The 15,654-nt window shown below is 42.3% G+C and overlaps 1 protein-coding gene across 1 annotated transcript in view; it reads left to right on the top strand.

Annotated features, from left to right (window-relative positions):
- TAF3 (TATA-box binding protein associated factor 3) overlaps positions 1-15,654 on the top strand; it is a 144,950-nt gene that overhangs the window by 94,842 nt on the left and 34,454 nt on the right. The window contains exon 3 of the mRNA XM_080917822.1: positions 12,592-14,417. Within this exon, the coding sequence (XP_080773948.1) occupies positions 12,592-14,417 (1,826 nt within the window). The remainder of the gene's footprint in view (positions 1-12,591; positions 14,418-15,654) is intronic.

The raw sequence follows: 15,654 nt of genomic DNA, 5'->3' as shown, positions 1-15,654 counted from the left end.
CCATGTATAGAGAGAAAAGCATTGTAGGCAGTACAGAATGTAACTAGAATTTAATGGCAAACTTGACATTAAGTAACTTGGGCTGCTAGAGTGCAGGGGAGCTGAAGGAAAGGAATGAAGGTCATGTCTGGGTTCCAGCACTGAGATGTGCTGAGAGGTTCACTCCTGGCTCCTGAGGCTGAACAGAGCTACTAGAAGACTAGGAAGAGGCTTTTTCTAAAGAATCTTTCACACTGGCTGTGTTTTGCCTACAAGATGGAATCATTGCTGGCTTTAATGTTTTTTCTCTCTTTGACCCTTCCTGATTGCCTGTCATGGATTACGCACACAGTAAGTGTTTGTTACAAACATACTATTAGGGAATCCAAGAAAGAGGAAGTGTCTTAGTTGAGTCTCATTGCTGTGAAGAGACACCATTACCATAGCAATTCTTATAAAGGAAAACATTTAATTGGGAGTTGCTTGCAGAGGTTTAGTCCATTATCATCATGGAGAAGAGCATGACAGCACATGGGCAGACTTGGTGCTGGAGGAGCTAAGAGTTCTGTTGCCTCTTGATCGGAAGGCAACAGAAGGGCACTGCCTTCCACACTGGGTGGAGCCTGAGCATAGGAGACCCACACAGTGACACACTTCCTCCAAAAAGACCACACCTACTAATAGTGCCATTCCTTATGGGCCAAGCACATGAATCTATGGTGGCCATATATATTCAAACCACCACAAAAAGGATGATCTACTACTTGTTGGCTAGAGAATAAGCGGGATATTGAGTTGCTTTTAGAAATGAGATCCAGGGGCAGTGACACACATTTGTAATTTTAGCACTTGGGAAAGTCGGGAGTTCAAGGGCAGCCTAGAGTCTAGAGTATATGAAACATTCAGGGGTAGGGGTATGTGCTATAAACATGTAATCCTGGTCTCCGGGAATCTGAGGCAACATGATCAGCATTTGCAAAAGAGCCAAAGAAAAGAGAAGGAAGAAGGAGGGGAGAGATACATTACAGAAGTCCATGGACAAGCATTTTAGATGGAGACTGAGGTAAGACCAATAGTCAAGACTTTAAGAGTAAGGGAATGGGGGACTGGAGTGGCTCAGCAGTTAAGACCACTCACTGACTGATCTTCCAGAGGTCCTTGGATCCCTGGTGGGTCTGAAGACAGCTATGAGATAAATACATACATACATAACTAAGAGTGGGTGGGTGAGAAAGTGATCAGGTCCGTGTGATCTTTGAGCAGTGTGACCAGAGCTGAAGTGTGTCTTTGATTATCACATTATATTCTGAGTGTCCTAGGTCTCCTTTCTGCTTCACTGATGTTCAGGTGGCTCTGAATACCTTTTCCTATGACTGTGTTCATTATTCTGAAAAAATAGGAAATTCTCAAATAATCACTAGAAATGATTAGTAGAAGGACTCACTATGTACTTGAACTAGACAACAGTGCTGAAGGGAAGGGAAGGGTTGGATAAAGCAGCTGATTTTTACAGTTATGAGCATGCATGTCAGCAGCAGAGACGAAAGAGCACTGTGTTGGGCCTAGCACTATTCTTCTACTTTCTTAAATTAAGAAAAATATTACCTTGGAGCACTTGGGGGATGGTAATTAGTTCATTTCAGTTACTTCTTGTCATATCCCCACAGTGTCAGATTGAGTATGGCTTCAAGAAGTCAGGAATGTTTGTTCTGAGGTCAGTTTCTGGCTCCTCCAGTAGACAGTCATGTGCTCCACTTCACTGATATTTCAGGAGTTGACAGGTTGACATTTTCATTAAGTTCTATAATATTCTATTAGTTATGTTTTTTAATTCATAATTTTGATTTGGAAGAAGTCTGAGAGTTCAGGAACATCTAGCAGTCATCTGTAACTGTGTGTGTGTGTGTGTGTGTGTGTGTGTGTGTGTGTGAATAAATTTTTTGTAGCTTTCACTGATTGTTTCTGTATAGAATGTGCTTATAAATATTACTTGTCTGAAAAGATACTTAAGGTAAACATTTATGAAATATACTTTAACCTATGAGCTTTAACTAAGTTCCACTGGCATATGTGAAGGAATTCCCTCTTGATAGTTCATGTTTTGTTTTATTTTTTAACCTGAAAACTGTATGGTTTTAGTCAAAAAAAGGTAAATGTGTTTCTCTGGCTAATGTGACACTGCTTGTGTAGTGATGTTGTGGTCCCTCAGTCGTCCTGATGGGACTATAAATATAAAACAATAAGCTGCACTTTTTCTAAAAGTAAAATTGCTGTGATTTCTCAGAGGAAGCCAACCTACTCCTGGCTTCTTGTTGCCTGAGAGAATCCTGGATAGGTCCATGTCACTCTGAGGTGCAAACCCAGATCCCAAGAGGGATTGGGGTGACTGGAGTGTGTGCCCCTCCGGCTGGCTCCCCTGTTCTGTTATTCAGATCATAATCTCACAGGAGAGGTGGGGTTCTAAACCCAGTGATAGGCAAGCCCAGGGTTCTTTGTTTTGTTTCTCTACTGCAGTTTTTGCATTTGTGAATCTTGGAGCTGTCCTTTCATTTCTTTTGCTATTGTAAAATATTCCTATAAAAATCACTTTATAGAAAAGAGTTTGTTTATCTCAAAGTTTCAGGTCATAGCCCATCATATGGGGAACCAAGTCAGGAATTTACAGCTGCTGCTCACATCAGACCCACAGTCAGAAATTGAAAAAAAGAAACACATCCATGCTTCTTGTGCTCTTGCATGTTGTGTTCGACTCTGTTTCTCCATTCTTAACCAGTTTCAGGCTTCCTTCCTGGGAAATGTAACACCCACAGTGGGCTAGGTCTCCCCATTTCAGCTAACTAAGACACTCCCCCAACAGACATGCCCTGTCTACTTATGGCTTTACATTTTACGGGTCCATCAGGAAGACCTTTGCATAGTTCTGTTACAACACAAAGCTATATCACAACCCAGTGTATATTATCTCTCCCTGTCTTAGTTAGGGGTTTACTGCTGTGAAGAGACACCATGACCAAGGCAACTCTTATGAAGGACAACTTAAGTGGGGCTGGCTTAAGGGTTCAGAGGTTCAGCACATTATCAAGGTGAGAACATGGCAGCATCCAGGCAGGCATGGTATAGGAGGAGCTGAAAGTTCTACATCTTCATCTGAAAGCTGCTAGCAGAATACTGGCTTCCAGGCAACTAGGATGAGGGTCTTAAAGCCCACACCCACAGTGACACACCTACTCCAGCAGAGCCACACCTTCTAATAGTGCCACTCCCTGGGTCGAGCATATACAAACCATCAAACTTCCTGTGACTCTCATTGCAGGTGACTCTAGGTTGTGTCAAGTTGAAAATTAAATTAACTATCACAAGAGTTAATTTAAAATGTTTAAAAACGTTGCAGACCAGAAAGCCTTGGCACTTTATTGCCTGTCAGACCCTTCCACCCTTGTATGGAGTTTGATCGTGTTCTGTAAACCCAGGCTCCTGTCTCCACTCTCCTTGAGTGGTTGCATTGACCTCTCAGTTCTTCTTTATTGTTTGTTTCCCAGAAGTCAGTTCTCAAACCAGCAACTACTGTGAGACCCCTGTTGTAGTGGTCTCTGTGTGCCTTGGCGACTGAGCATGGTGGGAAGTCCTTAAATGAGTTTATCCTTTTGTACAATTGAACCAGCTATGTGTTCAGCCTAGGTAATCTCTGAAATGCCATAATGCCATTCTTCGTTTTGTCCCAGTACAAGGACAGTTCCTGACTTTTTAATACCACTAACTACCCCCTCCCCCTACCCCAGTGCATGGGCCTTTCTGACAAGGCTATAGGTTTTCTGGATTGCTTTTTTGCTCCCAAACTTAACTATAACCCTAGCTAAAAGCAGCTGCAGTAACTCCACAGACCAGATTAATGAGTCCATCACCGCAGTCTCCTCAGAGCATCAGGACATAGGTGAAACAGACAAATGCCAGAATGTGACATGAATTCTAGGCCAGTCACCAACAGACTCTGAAGCCTCATAAGGCACTGTCTTCACTGCTCCTATCTTTGTTGGCATCCCAATTTTCTGAGTCCTATTGATCCAAACTGCCAAGCTTCCCCTCCAGCCCACTTCCAAACCCTGAAGAACTTTGTGACTAAGTTTAGTTGCAGCCACAATGAAACTTTTCTAGTACCAGTTGTCAGCGTTAGTTGGATCCTTACAGTGACAAAACATCTGCCATAGACAATATAAAGAAGCCTTGTTTAGCTTAGTTTTGGAGTTACCTAGGCTCTAGTCCACCATGGTAGGAAGGGCGTGATGGTCCAGAGGAGCTGATGTGCAAGCAGAAACATGTGGCAGAGGCTGCTCACCTCAGACAGACAGTAAGCTGAGAGAAAGCGGCTTCAAAGGCCTAACCTGGACCTCCTAAAGTCTACACTTCCCACAATCTTGCCACCGGCCGAGGCCAACCGAGCAACACTAGGGCCTGAGGGGGACCGTTCTTATTCAAACTATTACAATAGAGTTCTTTGTGCATTGAAATAGGCGTTTTCTTGTTCTGTCTGCAGTAAGAGGAAGAATGGAAAATTGCAAATCTTTATGAATATAAAGAATACTTTTGAAAATTTCACTCATTTTGTAAAATTTTGAGTGTAGGGTGTTTTGGGGGAATGTTGAGGAGAGAGAAACTAACTTGTTTAGACACAATTGTCAATTTTATTTTCTACTTACTGCTTTAGATAAACATACTGGAATGCTGCCAATATTTCAGGTGGCTGAGTGCTAATTTTGTTGAAATTAGATGGAAGAGCTATTCCTGCCAATTTTCCATTAAATTATGCAAAAATTTGACTTTGTAAGGCATAAATCTAGTTTAAAAAAATAGAGTCCTGATTTTCTAGTTAGTGAGACCATCAAAAGACTAATTATTCTCATTTTAGCTTTCGATTTTTGTTTAGAAAAAAATACCAGAAAAGAAAAATGCAGTAAAAATGAGTGCTTCCTTTTCTTATGTAGCCAGCATGTCAACTGGAGGGTTAAAGGATGTAGTGTTTGTGACTTTTCTTATGAGCCCCAGAAAACAGTGAGTTCTCTCTTGATGAGTGGTAGTTACTGAATAATTACTCACATAGTGGTCTGGGGTGGAATTCAGAGGGCTATCTTTCAGCTAATCCTCAAGTGATGGAACTGGTATATCTCTGATTTTTCTCTTAGCCTTCCAGGGCTTAGAAGGAAGAGACAAAGTGATTGTGGGAACTAGAGGAAGCCCTGGAGGCCACAGAGGAAAAGAGACCTTATCTTAAGCAATTAATCAAGAAACTCATAATATGGGACAATTATTCACAGTTAATTTTAAAATAACTTTAAAGCCCAGGTCTTGGGGGGTTTTTTTCCCCTCCGAATTTTGTCAAGGTCGTTGAGACAGTGTTGGGCTCAGGTGCTGTGCAGACATTGCATACGTGAGTGAGTGCATTGTGAAGATGTGGCAGACAGCATCAGCGTAGGTGTGGCTTTACTTCTGTCCTGTGATAGCTGTTCAAAGGGAAGGAGATGTAGTCCTGGAGATAAGCAGCCTTCCTCCTAGGGGGATTCTGAGGTGCTCTAGCCTCTGGCCTCTGACTTCTGGCCTCTGTAGTCAAGTTCATGAACTTAGGTCAGCTCGTGTCAATTGTGGTAGCTGACAGTTCCTCGTGCTTGCTTAGTGACTTTGTGTCTATGTAATATCATCTAATAACAGATTTACAGCTGGCTGTGATTGTCCAGTCTGACCAATCAGCTCACATTGTGGAGACTTTAACATAGGTAGGTTTGAGTGTCTTATCTGATAGTTTCTCTTGTTCACAGAGAAGTGAGCACTTGAAGATTTGCCTGCAGTTTTCTCTGCCCTTATCCTGGCTGTTTTCCCTTCCTCCAGTGACAGTGCACTGCTAATGCTGCCCAAGGCTCCCTGTAGGCTGGAAGCAATCTCTGGGTAGCTTCTTCCTTTCTACGCAGGCCCCAGCCAATGCTGACACTCTGGCACCATAGCGTGACTTTTACCCTCTGTCTTTCTTCCCTGGCGTATCTGTTCAAGCATCACCCAGGGTCACATTTTACTTTGTCTGTAACAGCACTGGTATCACTTCTTTGGTGATTCTGTCACAAACCTGTCCCTTTCCACACACATCGTCCTATTTTATTGGCTTCCTAGCTCTTAATCACTGTGAATTAGCCTTGGTGTTTGTTACCTTTTCTCTCTTAGTAAATCTGTGAGAACAGAACCCTTGGATTTTTTATTCTTGGCTTTAAATAGCAAGTCTCTTACACAGATTACTTGCTTGGAAAAGATCAAACCTCAAAACCAAAATTCTGGTTTCTCCTGAACACTTATTAGTTGTGAACCATGGTAGGGTTGAGAAAGAAGTTTGACCAACATCATTTGGGACCAGTTGGAGCCATTATCATAGTTAATGACTGATAGTGACTCTGAGTCTTAGTTGGAAAATAGACAGGAATGACATCAATGATCAGACAGTTGTAGTTATTTTTCCAGTCTTACTGTGTTTGTAAAATACCATGAAAAGACGATGAGAGAGAGAAGCAGGCTGAGCTGAGAAACGAGTGTTCCTTCAGGAGAAAAACAGAACATAAAAGACCTCACTATGTTCCAGAATTTGAAAAAAAAAAAAAAAAAAAACATTTTTTTTCTCATGTGACTTGAGCAGACTACTCTGCATGAATATTCTGTGACTTAATCTAAAATGTTTCTCTGTTTGAATTTGGAGAAACATCTAATCCAGGTATGTCACCATTAAGTGTGTGATGGTTGGCTTTAATTTTAATTTTCAACTAGATAGAACCTGCAGTCTCCTAGGAGATGGGCTTCTAGACTTGCCTATCTCGATTGTGTTGATTACCACAGGCAGACCCCCCCCACTGTGGACCCTACCATTCTCCAAGCAGAATGGAGAAGGTGAGCTAAGCGGGAGCACGCCCGCATTCATCACTCTGCTGAGTGACCAGCTGCTGCAAGCTCCAGCTGCCTTGCCTTCCCCATCATGATGACTGACCTGGAACTGTACACTGAAATAAAGCCTCCCTCCCTTAAGTTGCTTTTGTTGGAGTTGCTTTCTCATAGTAACAGAAAAAGTGTACCAGTCATATTATTTCTTTCTATGGGAAATGTGATTGCTTTTGAATAATTTGCTTTTGTTTAAATCTATACAGCACTTTGCACTAATGAAGTCATATTCATACAACAAGGAGTTGATCTTTACTTGCAAATTGTTTTCATGGATTTGCCGACTCAATACAGCCACTTTTAACCCCAGAGTACTCAATTACATTCCAAGGTAATCAGAGTACATGTGCAAAATGACCCCCACACACACACAAATTATGTATTGGGGCTGAAGAGATGGCTCAGTAGCTAAGAATACTCTTCCAGAGGACCCAGGACTGATTCCCAGTACCTATGTGAGTGTGTACAACGGTCTGTAGTCTTGTGGTGCACAGACATAAAGACTGCTAAAACACCATACACTTAAAATAATAAATTAATTGATTTTAAATATTGACTTACCCGTCACTCTGGTTCTGGACTGTTTAGACCTCCTTTCTGCTTTCACTGAACAAGTGTCTTTGCATGTTCTCTGCAAAGTCTTGTTCGTCTAATGGCGCTCTCCTTGCTCCCTGCTGTCCTTAATACAGAGGCTGTGACATGCCTTACAGAAAATATGTCTAAGTGGAATAAGCTTCTGTGAAGCCCGGGTTATACTGCTGTTGAGGGTGCAGGCTTACTCACCAGTATGTTTTAAGTCAGATCCGTAAATGAACTGCATGTAGCTAGATAGGCTTCTGTATGCGTCACTCAGGACTAAAGGAGGAGAATGTCGGTGAGTCCCAGCCTGCAGGAAAGTGAAGAGGAGGAGGAGGTAATGGCAGCAAAGGGAGGGGAAGGCAAGGTAAGCACAAAAGACAAGATTATACACTGATCATTTGATGAAAGTGTGACCAGAGATTCGCAGGAACTGGATTCTGTGTGTGCCATAGGAACAGTCCTTACAGCAGATTATAGAAGTGATGACAACTAACTATTTATGTTAAGGCGGTACTAACATGTTGGTACTGTGAGCTGAGGATGCATAGAAGTACAAACATGTAGTCAAAATGTTGCTGGATTGAACCCGAAAACTTAGTGTATTCAAACAGCAACTCTATTGCTCACAATGTTGCAGTTTGCTAATTAGGCCAGGTTGGTGGAACTGTGGAATTCTGCTGGATGTGGCTAGCTAGGCTAACTCAAACAATTGTGGTCAGCTGGTGATCTGTGGCCTCCCTTCCTTTTCTGAGGCTTTGGCTAGTGCCCTAGGCTCTGCTGTTCTCATCATTCACCAGGCAAGAGGCTAGCTAGCTCCAGGGTGACAGTGGTTTCCAAGTCTCTATTTATGTCACATCTGTCACCCTTAACCCCTAACCAGCTGTGCAAGTCAGATGGCCACCCAGACTCAAATAGGCTTCTGTATTGATTAGCATTGTGTTGGCCATTGATGTGTTTGTAGAGGGGAAGAACCTCTCTTGTTTCTTACAGCTGAGTTTATGAACTTGACTGGGTTCTGTTCCTAAAGATTATTTTACTTGTTATTGATGGAAGAGAGAAGCTTCCTGGAGTTGATTTTCTCCTCCTCCGAGTTCCAGGAGACTCCAGGTTGTCGAGCTTGCATGTCAAGCTTTTTACCTGCTGAGCCGTCTGCTGGCCTTGGGCCAAGATCGTCTTGTGTTTCTCTGTACTTTGTTTTACTGTTACTCAAAAGCTGCATGGGTGTTACTTTTTTGAGCATAGATTGTCAGAAAAGGAAGTAGTTCAGAAAGATGAGGAGGCCACACAGCCAGCGATGGGCAAAGGCTTTGCTCCATGTCTGTGTGACTGCAAGATGGTGTTCTTTCTCCACTAGTTTCTCTCTGATAGGTGAAGAGCTAGTTTGTCTTGTAAGGCTGGGGAATGGCAGTAAAACAGCCTCTATGAATCCAGAAGAAACAACTGCCATTTTTTGTCTTGGAAAAACTGTGCCCTGTGGGCAGCCTTCCTGTGTGAGAAGTAAGTAAATTGTGACAGTGGTGAGTGTTGGAGTATGTGATGCTTGATTATAAATTTGATTCACATCAAGGCCTTACATTCTGAATATGGGATCTTAGTTGTAGCAAAATGTATTCTGAAAGACTTAAAGGAAGATGATTAAAATATTAGAGATGCTGACATTGTCTGAAGAAATCTACTTGTATTTATTTCTTGTAAAAAATCCACAATATTACCATAGCTGGGCCTATTATACTATTGTAATCCTAGCTGAACAGAGAAAAGTGATTAACGATAGCAATTTATTGTATCTGAGGAGGAAAGAAAATAGGAGATGTTGTCGTTATCATAAATCATATCATAAATAACCAAAAAGAAGTGCTCGGAAAGCTGTGTGGTGTCAGCAGCCAGTGCTTTCAGGCCCGTTAGCCAGGATGTAGCCATAGAAACCCCAAAGTCATATTGTTATCTTGGTCTTGCTGCAGTTATGTGATACAACAGTATTAACATATAGATTAGGCCATTTATAATGCTAGGTGTCATTTCAGGTTGGCTTGCTTATATCACATTTTAGTTTTTTATTGTGCAGAATGTAAGTGGAATGAGGCTTTTCTACAGGTCAGTGTGTAGGTATTCATAACACATCCTCACTATTGCTAATTTATTGTGGCATTGATCGGCTGTACTCTATGAATTGTCATTGCCTAATTGTCTTGTCTTCATTAGTAATTTTTTTAAGTAAGTAGGTTTATTTTTTAAAAATGCATACCCACTTGTACATGTTAAGTGTTAAAAGGGTTCTGATTTTGATTCAATTACAGACAGGACAGTTTAAAAATATTGTGTTTGGCAATATAGTTGTAATTAAAAATGTTTCGTCTCAGACTAAGGATAAACTGTTGAGATGGATTACAGTTAGTTTGACTGTCACTGTACCTTTTCCCCCAGGCTCCCTCCCTGCACCAGCGCCTCCCCTGAGGCTGATCTTCTAGCTGCACCCATGTTCCAAACCCCTTTAACCATCGCTGTCCATAAGATTTCAACTGTGGGCCATCTTCTCTGTCCTCTTGACTCCCCAAAGTAGGCTCACAGCTTTTGTTAGCTTCTTTGTCTTTCAAATATTTTGATAGCTACAGTTTAAAGCCACAATCTTTCCCCAAAGCCATAATGAAGTATCTAGAGTTCAAAGCACCATTCTGAGTTTTCAGTGGCCCATGTAGGATCAGGATGGTGTGGTCTGCCCTTCAGGTCATTCCTTATACATAGTCAACTATGAGTAGAGATGCCCTTAGTAGTTATGATGTTTACCCTTGTTGGGGCTTAGGGGCTATGCTTCTCTTCCTCAGATGAATGGGTCTTGGGGAGATTAAATGGGCTCTGCTGAGTTCAGTTGTGGCCATGGGAAAGCCCAGCTTCGTTTTCAGCATGGTTCCATTTCTAGTCGGTATTTCTAGCTCCACTCGCTGTCTGTCCAGTGATTCTGAAGGTCAGAGACTGGGGCTTGCTCATCTGACCTTGTACTACTTACTTACAGTGACACATGGCAGATAATTGAGTCACTTCTGGGAACTTGTGAAGAGAAGTACATCTAAGACCCAAACAAATGTGAAGGTAGTCTTTACTGGAAAATAAATAATTCTGCTGATAAAAGTAATATTACCACACCCCTAACGCTGTAACTTAGAAGGCTAAAGCAGAAGATTACTAGTTTGAGGCCAGTCTAGGCAACCTAACAAGAACCAATCTAAAATTTAAAAAGATTCCACCAAAGTAATGTAGCTTTAAATATATTTAATTTGGGGGAAATATATGTGGGTAGCATTTTATTGTCCTTTTAGTTAAAGTTTAAAAATAGAAGTGTGTTTTCTGCCTAGTTTGAGAACACGCCACTGAAGTTAAGAGTTGCATGCATCTGTGCAGTTAATGAGATAAAAAGCTTTCATGCCATGTGCAAACAATTTCCTCTTTTTCCTAATGTCTACTAGCTTTTTAGATTACAGTGTTTCTTTAAAGGCATTTACTGTTCTAGTTAAAACGATATTTTGTTCTAAGTCAATATTTATCATAGCTTAGAATTAACATCCCCAAATCCTTGTGGTGTGTTCAGACCTTATTGCCTTGTATAGTTTTTGTTTGAGAAGTTTGGTAGGGCAGCATGTTTTTTTCATTATTCCTCAGAGAAATGTAGGGACTGGTGATTATTTATGTTGTCAACGAAGGAAAAATCACAGTGAAGTTTGTACTGTCCTGCCCTCCTCAACATTTGTGATTTTAAAAAGATGGACATTGCTGCTGTTTATGCGTTTTCCTTTTGTGTAATTTAAGAGACCTTGTGCTCAGTCATCCATATTGCTTCCCATTATTTCCTCTTGTAATGCTGCTGCAAAAGCTTTCCAGATGTGTCAGTCAGCTTCCTACCACTGTCGCAAATGCCTCAGGAAGGAACAGAAAAGAGAAGCTTAGTTTTGCTCACGATATTAGAGGTTTCTCTGGATTGGGCGACTGTTGCTTTCAGCCTGTGGCAGAGCACTATGTCATGGTAGGAGCACATGGCAGAGCAAACCTACTGACCTCATGACCCATGAAACAAAAGCAGAGAATGAAGGGACTTAAGAGACCACACTTCTTTAGAGGGCACTCCCCCATGACTTAAAACCCTCCCATGGGCCCCACTTCATAAAGTTCCCACCACCTCCCAAAACAGGAAGTCAGGGTCATCCCCTAACATGGGGGTCTTTAGGCCCTGTTAAGACCCTACTGTGTCAGCACACAGTGGGAAACTGTTTGGCAGAAGAAAAGTTCCTCTGTGTTCTCTGTGGAACTGGGTGGAGTTCAATATGAAAACTACATTGTTAGCAGCCATGAACATTTACCCAGACATTTAAATTTTTTTGAGGATTCCTACCCTGTCTTAATTAGGGTTCTTAATAGGTCTTCTTTGGTGGGAGGGTAGATGGATTGGTGTCTTCTTTTTCTCTCTTAGACGTGTAGAGTTCTGACATGGTATCCTACATTAAAGGACAGTGCTGATAACAGTTATAACAAATCTTTGTTAGGAGTAACTTCTCACAGAAACAGTTGTCTCATTGCTAACTTCTGCCAGATTCTTACCCTGCAGGAAAGGATGCGGCTTCTGTGACTTCTGGAGCGGCCTGAGTATGAAACACTTACCTAGAACTGGCTTCTTTTACTGAGATATCATTGAGAAGTCTGCCAGTCACTTTGTACAGTTTTGGGGCAGGACAGGGTTATTAGACTAGGTAGCAAAGCTGACAGCCATTTTAGGAGATGGTCCCTCTGCCCTGATCCCATTGTTCTGTGGTTGCACGTGGTTTGGCTGTGTAAGTGCTGGAAGGAGTGAAAAGAGTACAGAAATGGGAAGTCAATATTCTCTCAGATTAGGAAATAGCTTTAGGATGCTGGTCCTCCTCGTTGCCACTTTTAAAAGGATGCTGACCCTTTTCCAGGAAGACCTGGGAAAACTCATTGCTTTACGTTATGTAGACTCCATTTGTTCCTTCCAAGACGTGGTGTTTGAACACTAGGTTCTATTTGTTCTGTCCATTGTAATGATGTTCTTTTCTCTCTTTGCAGAGGAGGAAGAGGAGCAGGTGCCCACTGATGGGGGCACCTCAGCAGAAGCCATGCAGGTGCCCTTGGAAGAAGATGATGAATTGGAGGAGGAGGAAGTCATCAATGATGAGAACTTCTTGGGTAAGAGGCCACTGGACAGTCCTGAAGTGGAAGAAATGCCTACCATGAAGCGCCCACGACTCCTGAGCACTAAAGGAGACTCCGTAGATGTTGTGTTGTTAGAAGCACGAGAACCTCTCAGCTCAATAAATCCACAGAAGATCCCACCGATGCTTTCTCCTGTGCACGTCCAGGACAGTACTGATCTGGCTCCTCCATCACCAGAGCCCCCTATGCTGGCTCCATTTGCAAAGTCACAGTTACCAATTGCAAAGCCATTAGAAACAAAGTCATTTACACCGAAAACAAAGACTAAAGCTAGCTCTCCAGGTCAGAAAACTAAATCACCCAAGGCTACCCTATCACCAGCAAGGCTTGGAAGTCCTATTCGGTCACCAAAAACCATCCCCAAAGAAAAGAAATCACCTGGCCGTTCTAAGAGCCCCAAGAGTCCTAAGAGCCCCAAGATTGTAACTCATGTTTCCCAACCCCCTGTCAGGCCTGAAACACCAAATAGGACCCCTTCAGCTATGATGGTTGAAAAAACTGTTAAAGAGACCATCCCAGTGAAACCAACACAGACTCCCCCGGACATTGGGAAACTGAACATTGAAATGCAGCTGAAAAAGGGTGTGGTGACAGACAAGACCATCGATGACTCCATCGATGCTGTGATCGCACGTGCCTGTGCGGAGCGGGAGCCAGACCCTTTCGAGTTTTCTTCCGGGTCAGAATCCGAAGGAGACACTTTTACAAGTCCTAAGAGGATTTCAGGATCAGAGTGTGCCACTCCAAAAGCTTCCACTTCCTCTAATAACTTCACCAAGTCTCTAGCTACTCCTCTGCCTCTTTCTGGCGGAACCTCAAGTTCGGATAACTCGTGGACAATGGATGCCTCTATTGATGAGGTGGTACGGAAGGCAAAGCTGGGAACCCCTTCTACCATGCCTCCCACCTTCCCCTATATCTCTTCTCCCTCCATTTCTCCTCCAACTCCAGAACCTCTCCACAAGGGGTATGAGGAGAAAGCCAAGCTGCCTTCATCTGTGGACGTAAAGAAGAAGTTGAAAAAAGAACTGAAGACTAAGTTGAAAAAGAAAGAAAAGCAGCGAGACAGAGAGAGGGAGAGAGAGAGAAACAAGGAAAGAAGCAAAGAGAAGGATAAAATGAGAGAGAGGGAGAAGGAGAAGGATGCTGGAAAGGAAGTTAAGTACCCATGGAAAGAGTTGATGAAAGATGAAGATTCTGATCCCTATAAGTTCAAAATCAAAGAATTTGAAGACATTGATGCGAAAGTGCGATTGAAAGATGGAATTGTGAGGAGAGAGCGAGAAAAGCATAAGGACAAGAAGAGAGATCGAGAAAGAGGCAAGCGGGAGAAAGATAGGAGGGAGAAGGAAAGGCTTAAAGAAAAAAGCAGAGAAGACAAGATAAAGGCTCCTCCAGCGCAGCTCGTGCTGCCCCCAAAAGAAATGACGCTTCCTTTGTTCAGTCCTTCAGCGGTGAGGGTCCCGGCCATGCTGCCCGCCTTTTCTCCAATGCTCCCGGAAAAACTGTTTGAGGAAAAAGAGAAGCCCAAGGAGAAAGAAAGGAAAAAGGACAAAAAGGAGAAGAAAAAGAAAAAAGAGAAGGAGAAGGAAAAGGAGAAGAAAGAGAGGGAAAGGGAGAAGGAGAAAAGGGAGAGAGAGAAGAGAGAGAAAGAAAAGGAGAAACACAAACATGAGAAAGTAAGCGGGGTATCATTTTCAGCACTGTCTAAACAGAGTCCTAGTGCAAAATGCAGGTGAACAAAGCCAGGAGTTATGTCTGTGTCTTGGATGTAAATCGAGGGACAGTTAAGTGGCATTTCTTTGTAATGTGGTTACAAAGATTAAATTTAGTTCTCTAACTAAGCCCTATACGTACTAGATGCTAAACATGCATAGTTTCAGAGGAACCTAATCAAAAGCTGTAAACTCTGTGTTCATTAAGCTGATCTCTCCCATTGAAAACACACACACACACACACACACAGTGACACTGAAGTGAATGATATTTTTGTTCAGTGTCAAGTCTTCTACTACAGGTCTTGTCCTAATGTTGGGGTACCTGAAAGCATCTATTTTTCTCCGACATGTAAGCCCATGTTCCTTCTGGAAGGAAACAGGAAGCCAACAAGGGCCAATGGCTTTTGTCTCCTTTTGGAGATCCACTCTGCCGTTTTCTGAGGGCAGAGGCTGCATGTAGGGCTTGAGCAGCTTCTCTTATTTCTATTTCTCATGTGAAGATCGGAACTCCTGGGCTAATGTGATGATTCAGCCAGTAGTCAGAAAGTAATTCCATATACAGAGATCTTGTCTGTCATGTCAGGAAAGCAGACTCATGGAGTCCGTGTAAACAACAGGGATGTTAGTCAGTTCTGCAGTGTTGTAAGAGTCAGGGGCTATGACCCATGGACACAAGTTGTGAGCTCTGTTTGGGCAGCTCTGCTCTTCCTCTTGGTCTTAAGATGGTTGCAGACATTCACTTGGTACTCAGGACCATCTGTAGAGCTTCGGGGCCTCCTACTCACACTGGATCTTCTTTGTCTGCTCTTGGCCACAATAGAACACCACCAGTTTCTTTCCACATAATGAACTCTGTTCTACGTAACAGCAAATACAGTACCAATAATGTTACAATGTTTTTAGCTTAAGTCTTACCTGGAAAAGCTAACTTGGCTGGCAACAGCCACATTTTTTTTCTGCCTTACTACTAATTTGTTTAGACCCCTTGCCCTTTTCCATGAGTAAAGAAATGAAATGAAAATAATGTCAATAATTGGACACTGACAAATTAATGAGACACCATTAACTTACCAATAGGACACCAACTCTGTAATGTATCTGATTTTAAAAGATTTATTTTATTTTATTTGTATTAGTACGTTTGTATGTGTCCACAAGAGGATGTTTGATTCCCTGGAGCTAGAGTCAAATAGTTGTA

This window comes from Micromys minutus, assembly GCF_963924665.1.
Source record: "Micromys minutus genome assembly, chromosome: 6".
In the NCBI taxonomy this organism is placed as follows: Eukaryota; Metazoa; Chordata; class Mammalia; order Rodentia; family Muridae; genus Micromys; species Micromys minutus.
Note: the sequence above shows the minus strand (reverse complement) of the source record. Positions and strands in the feature narration are given on the sequence as shown.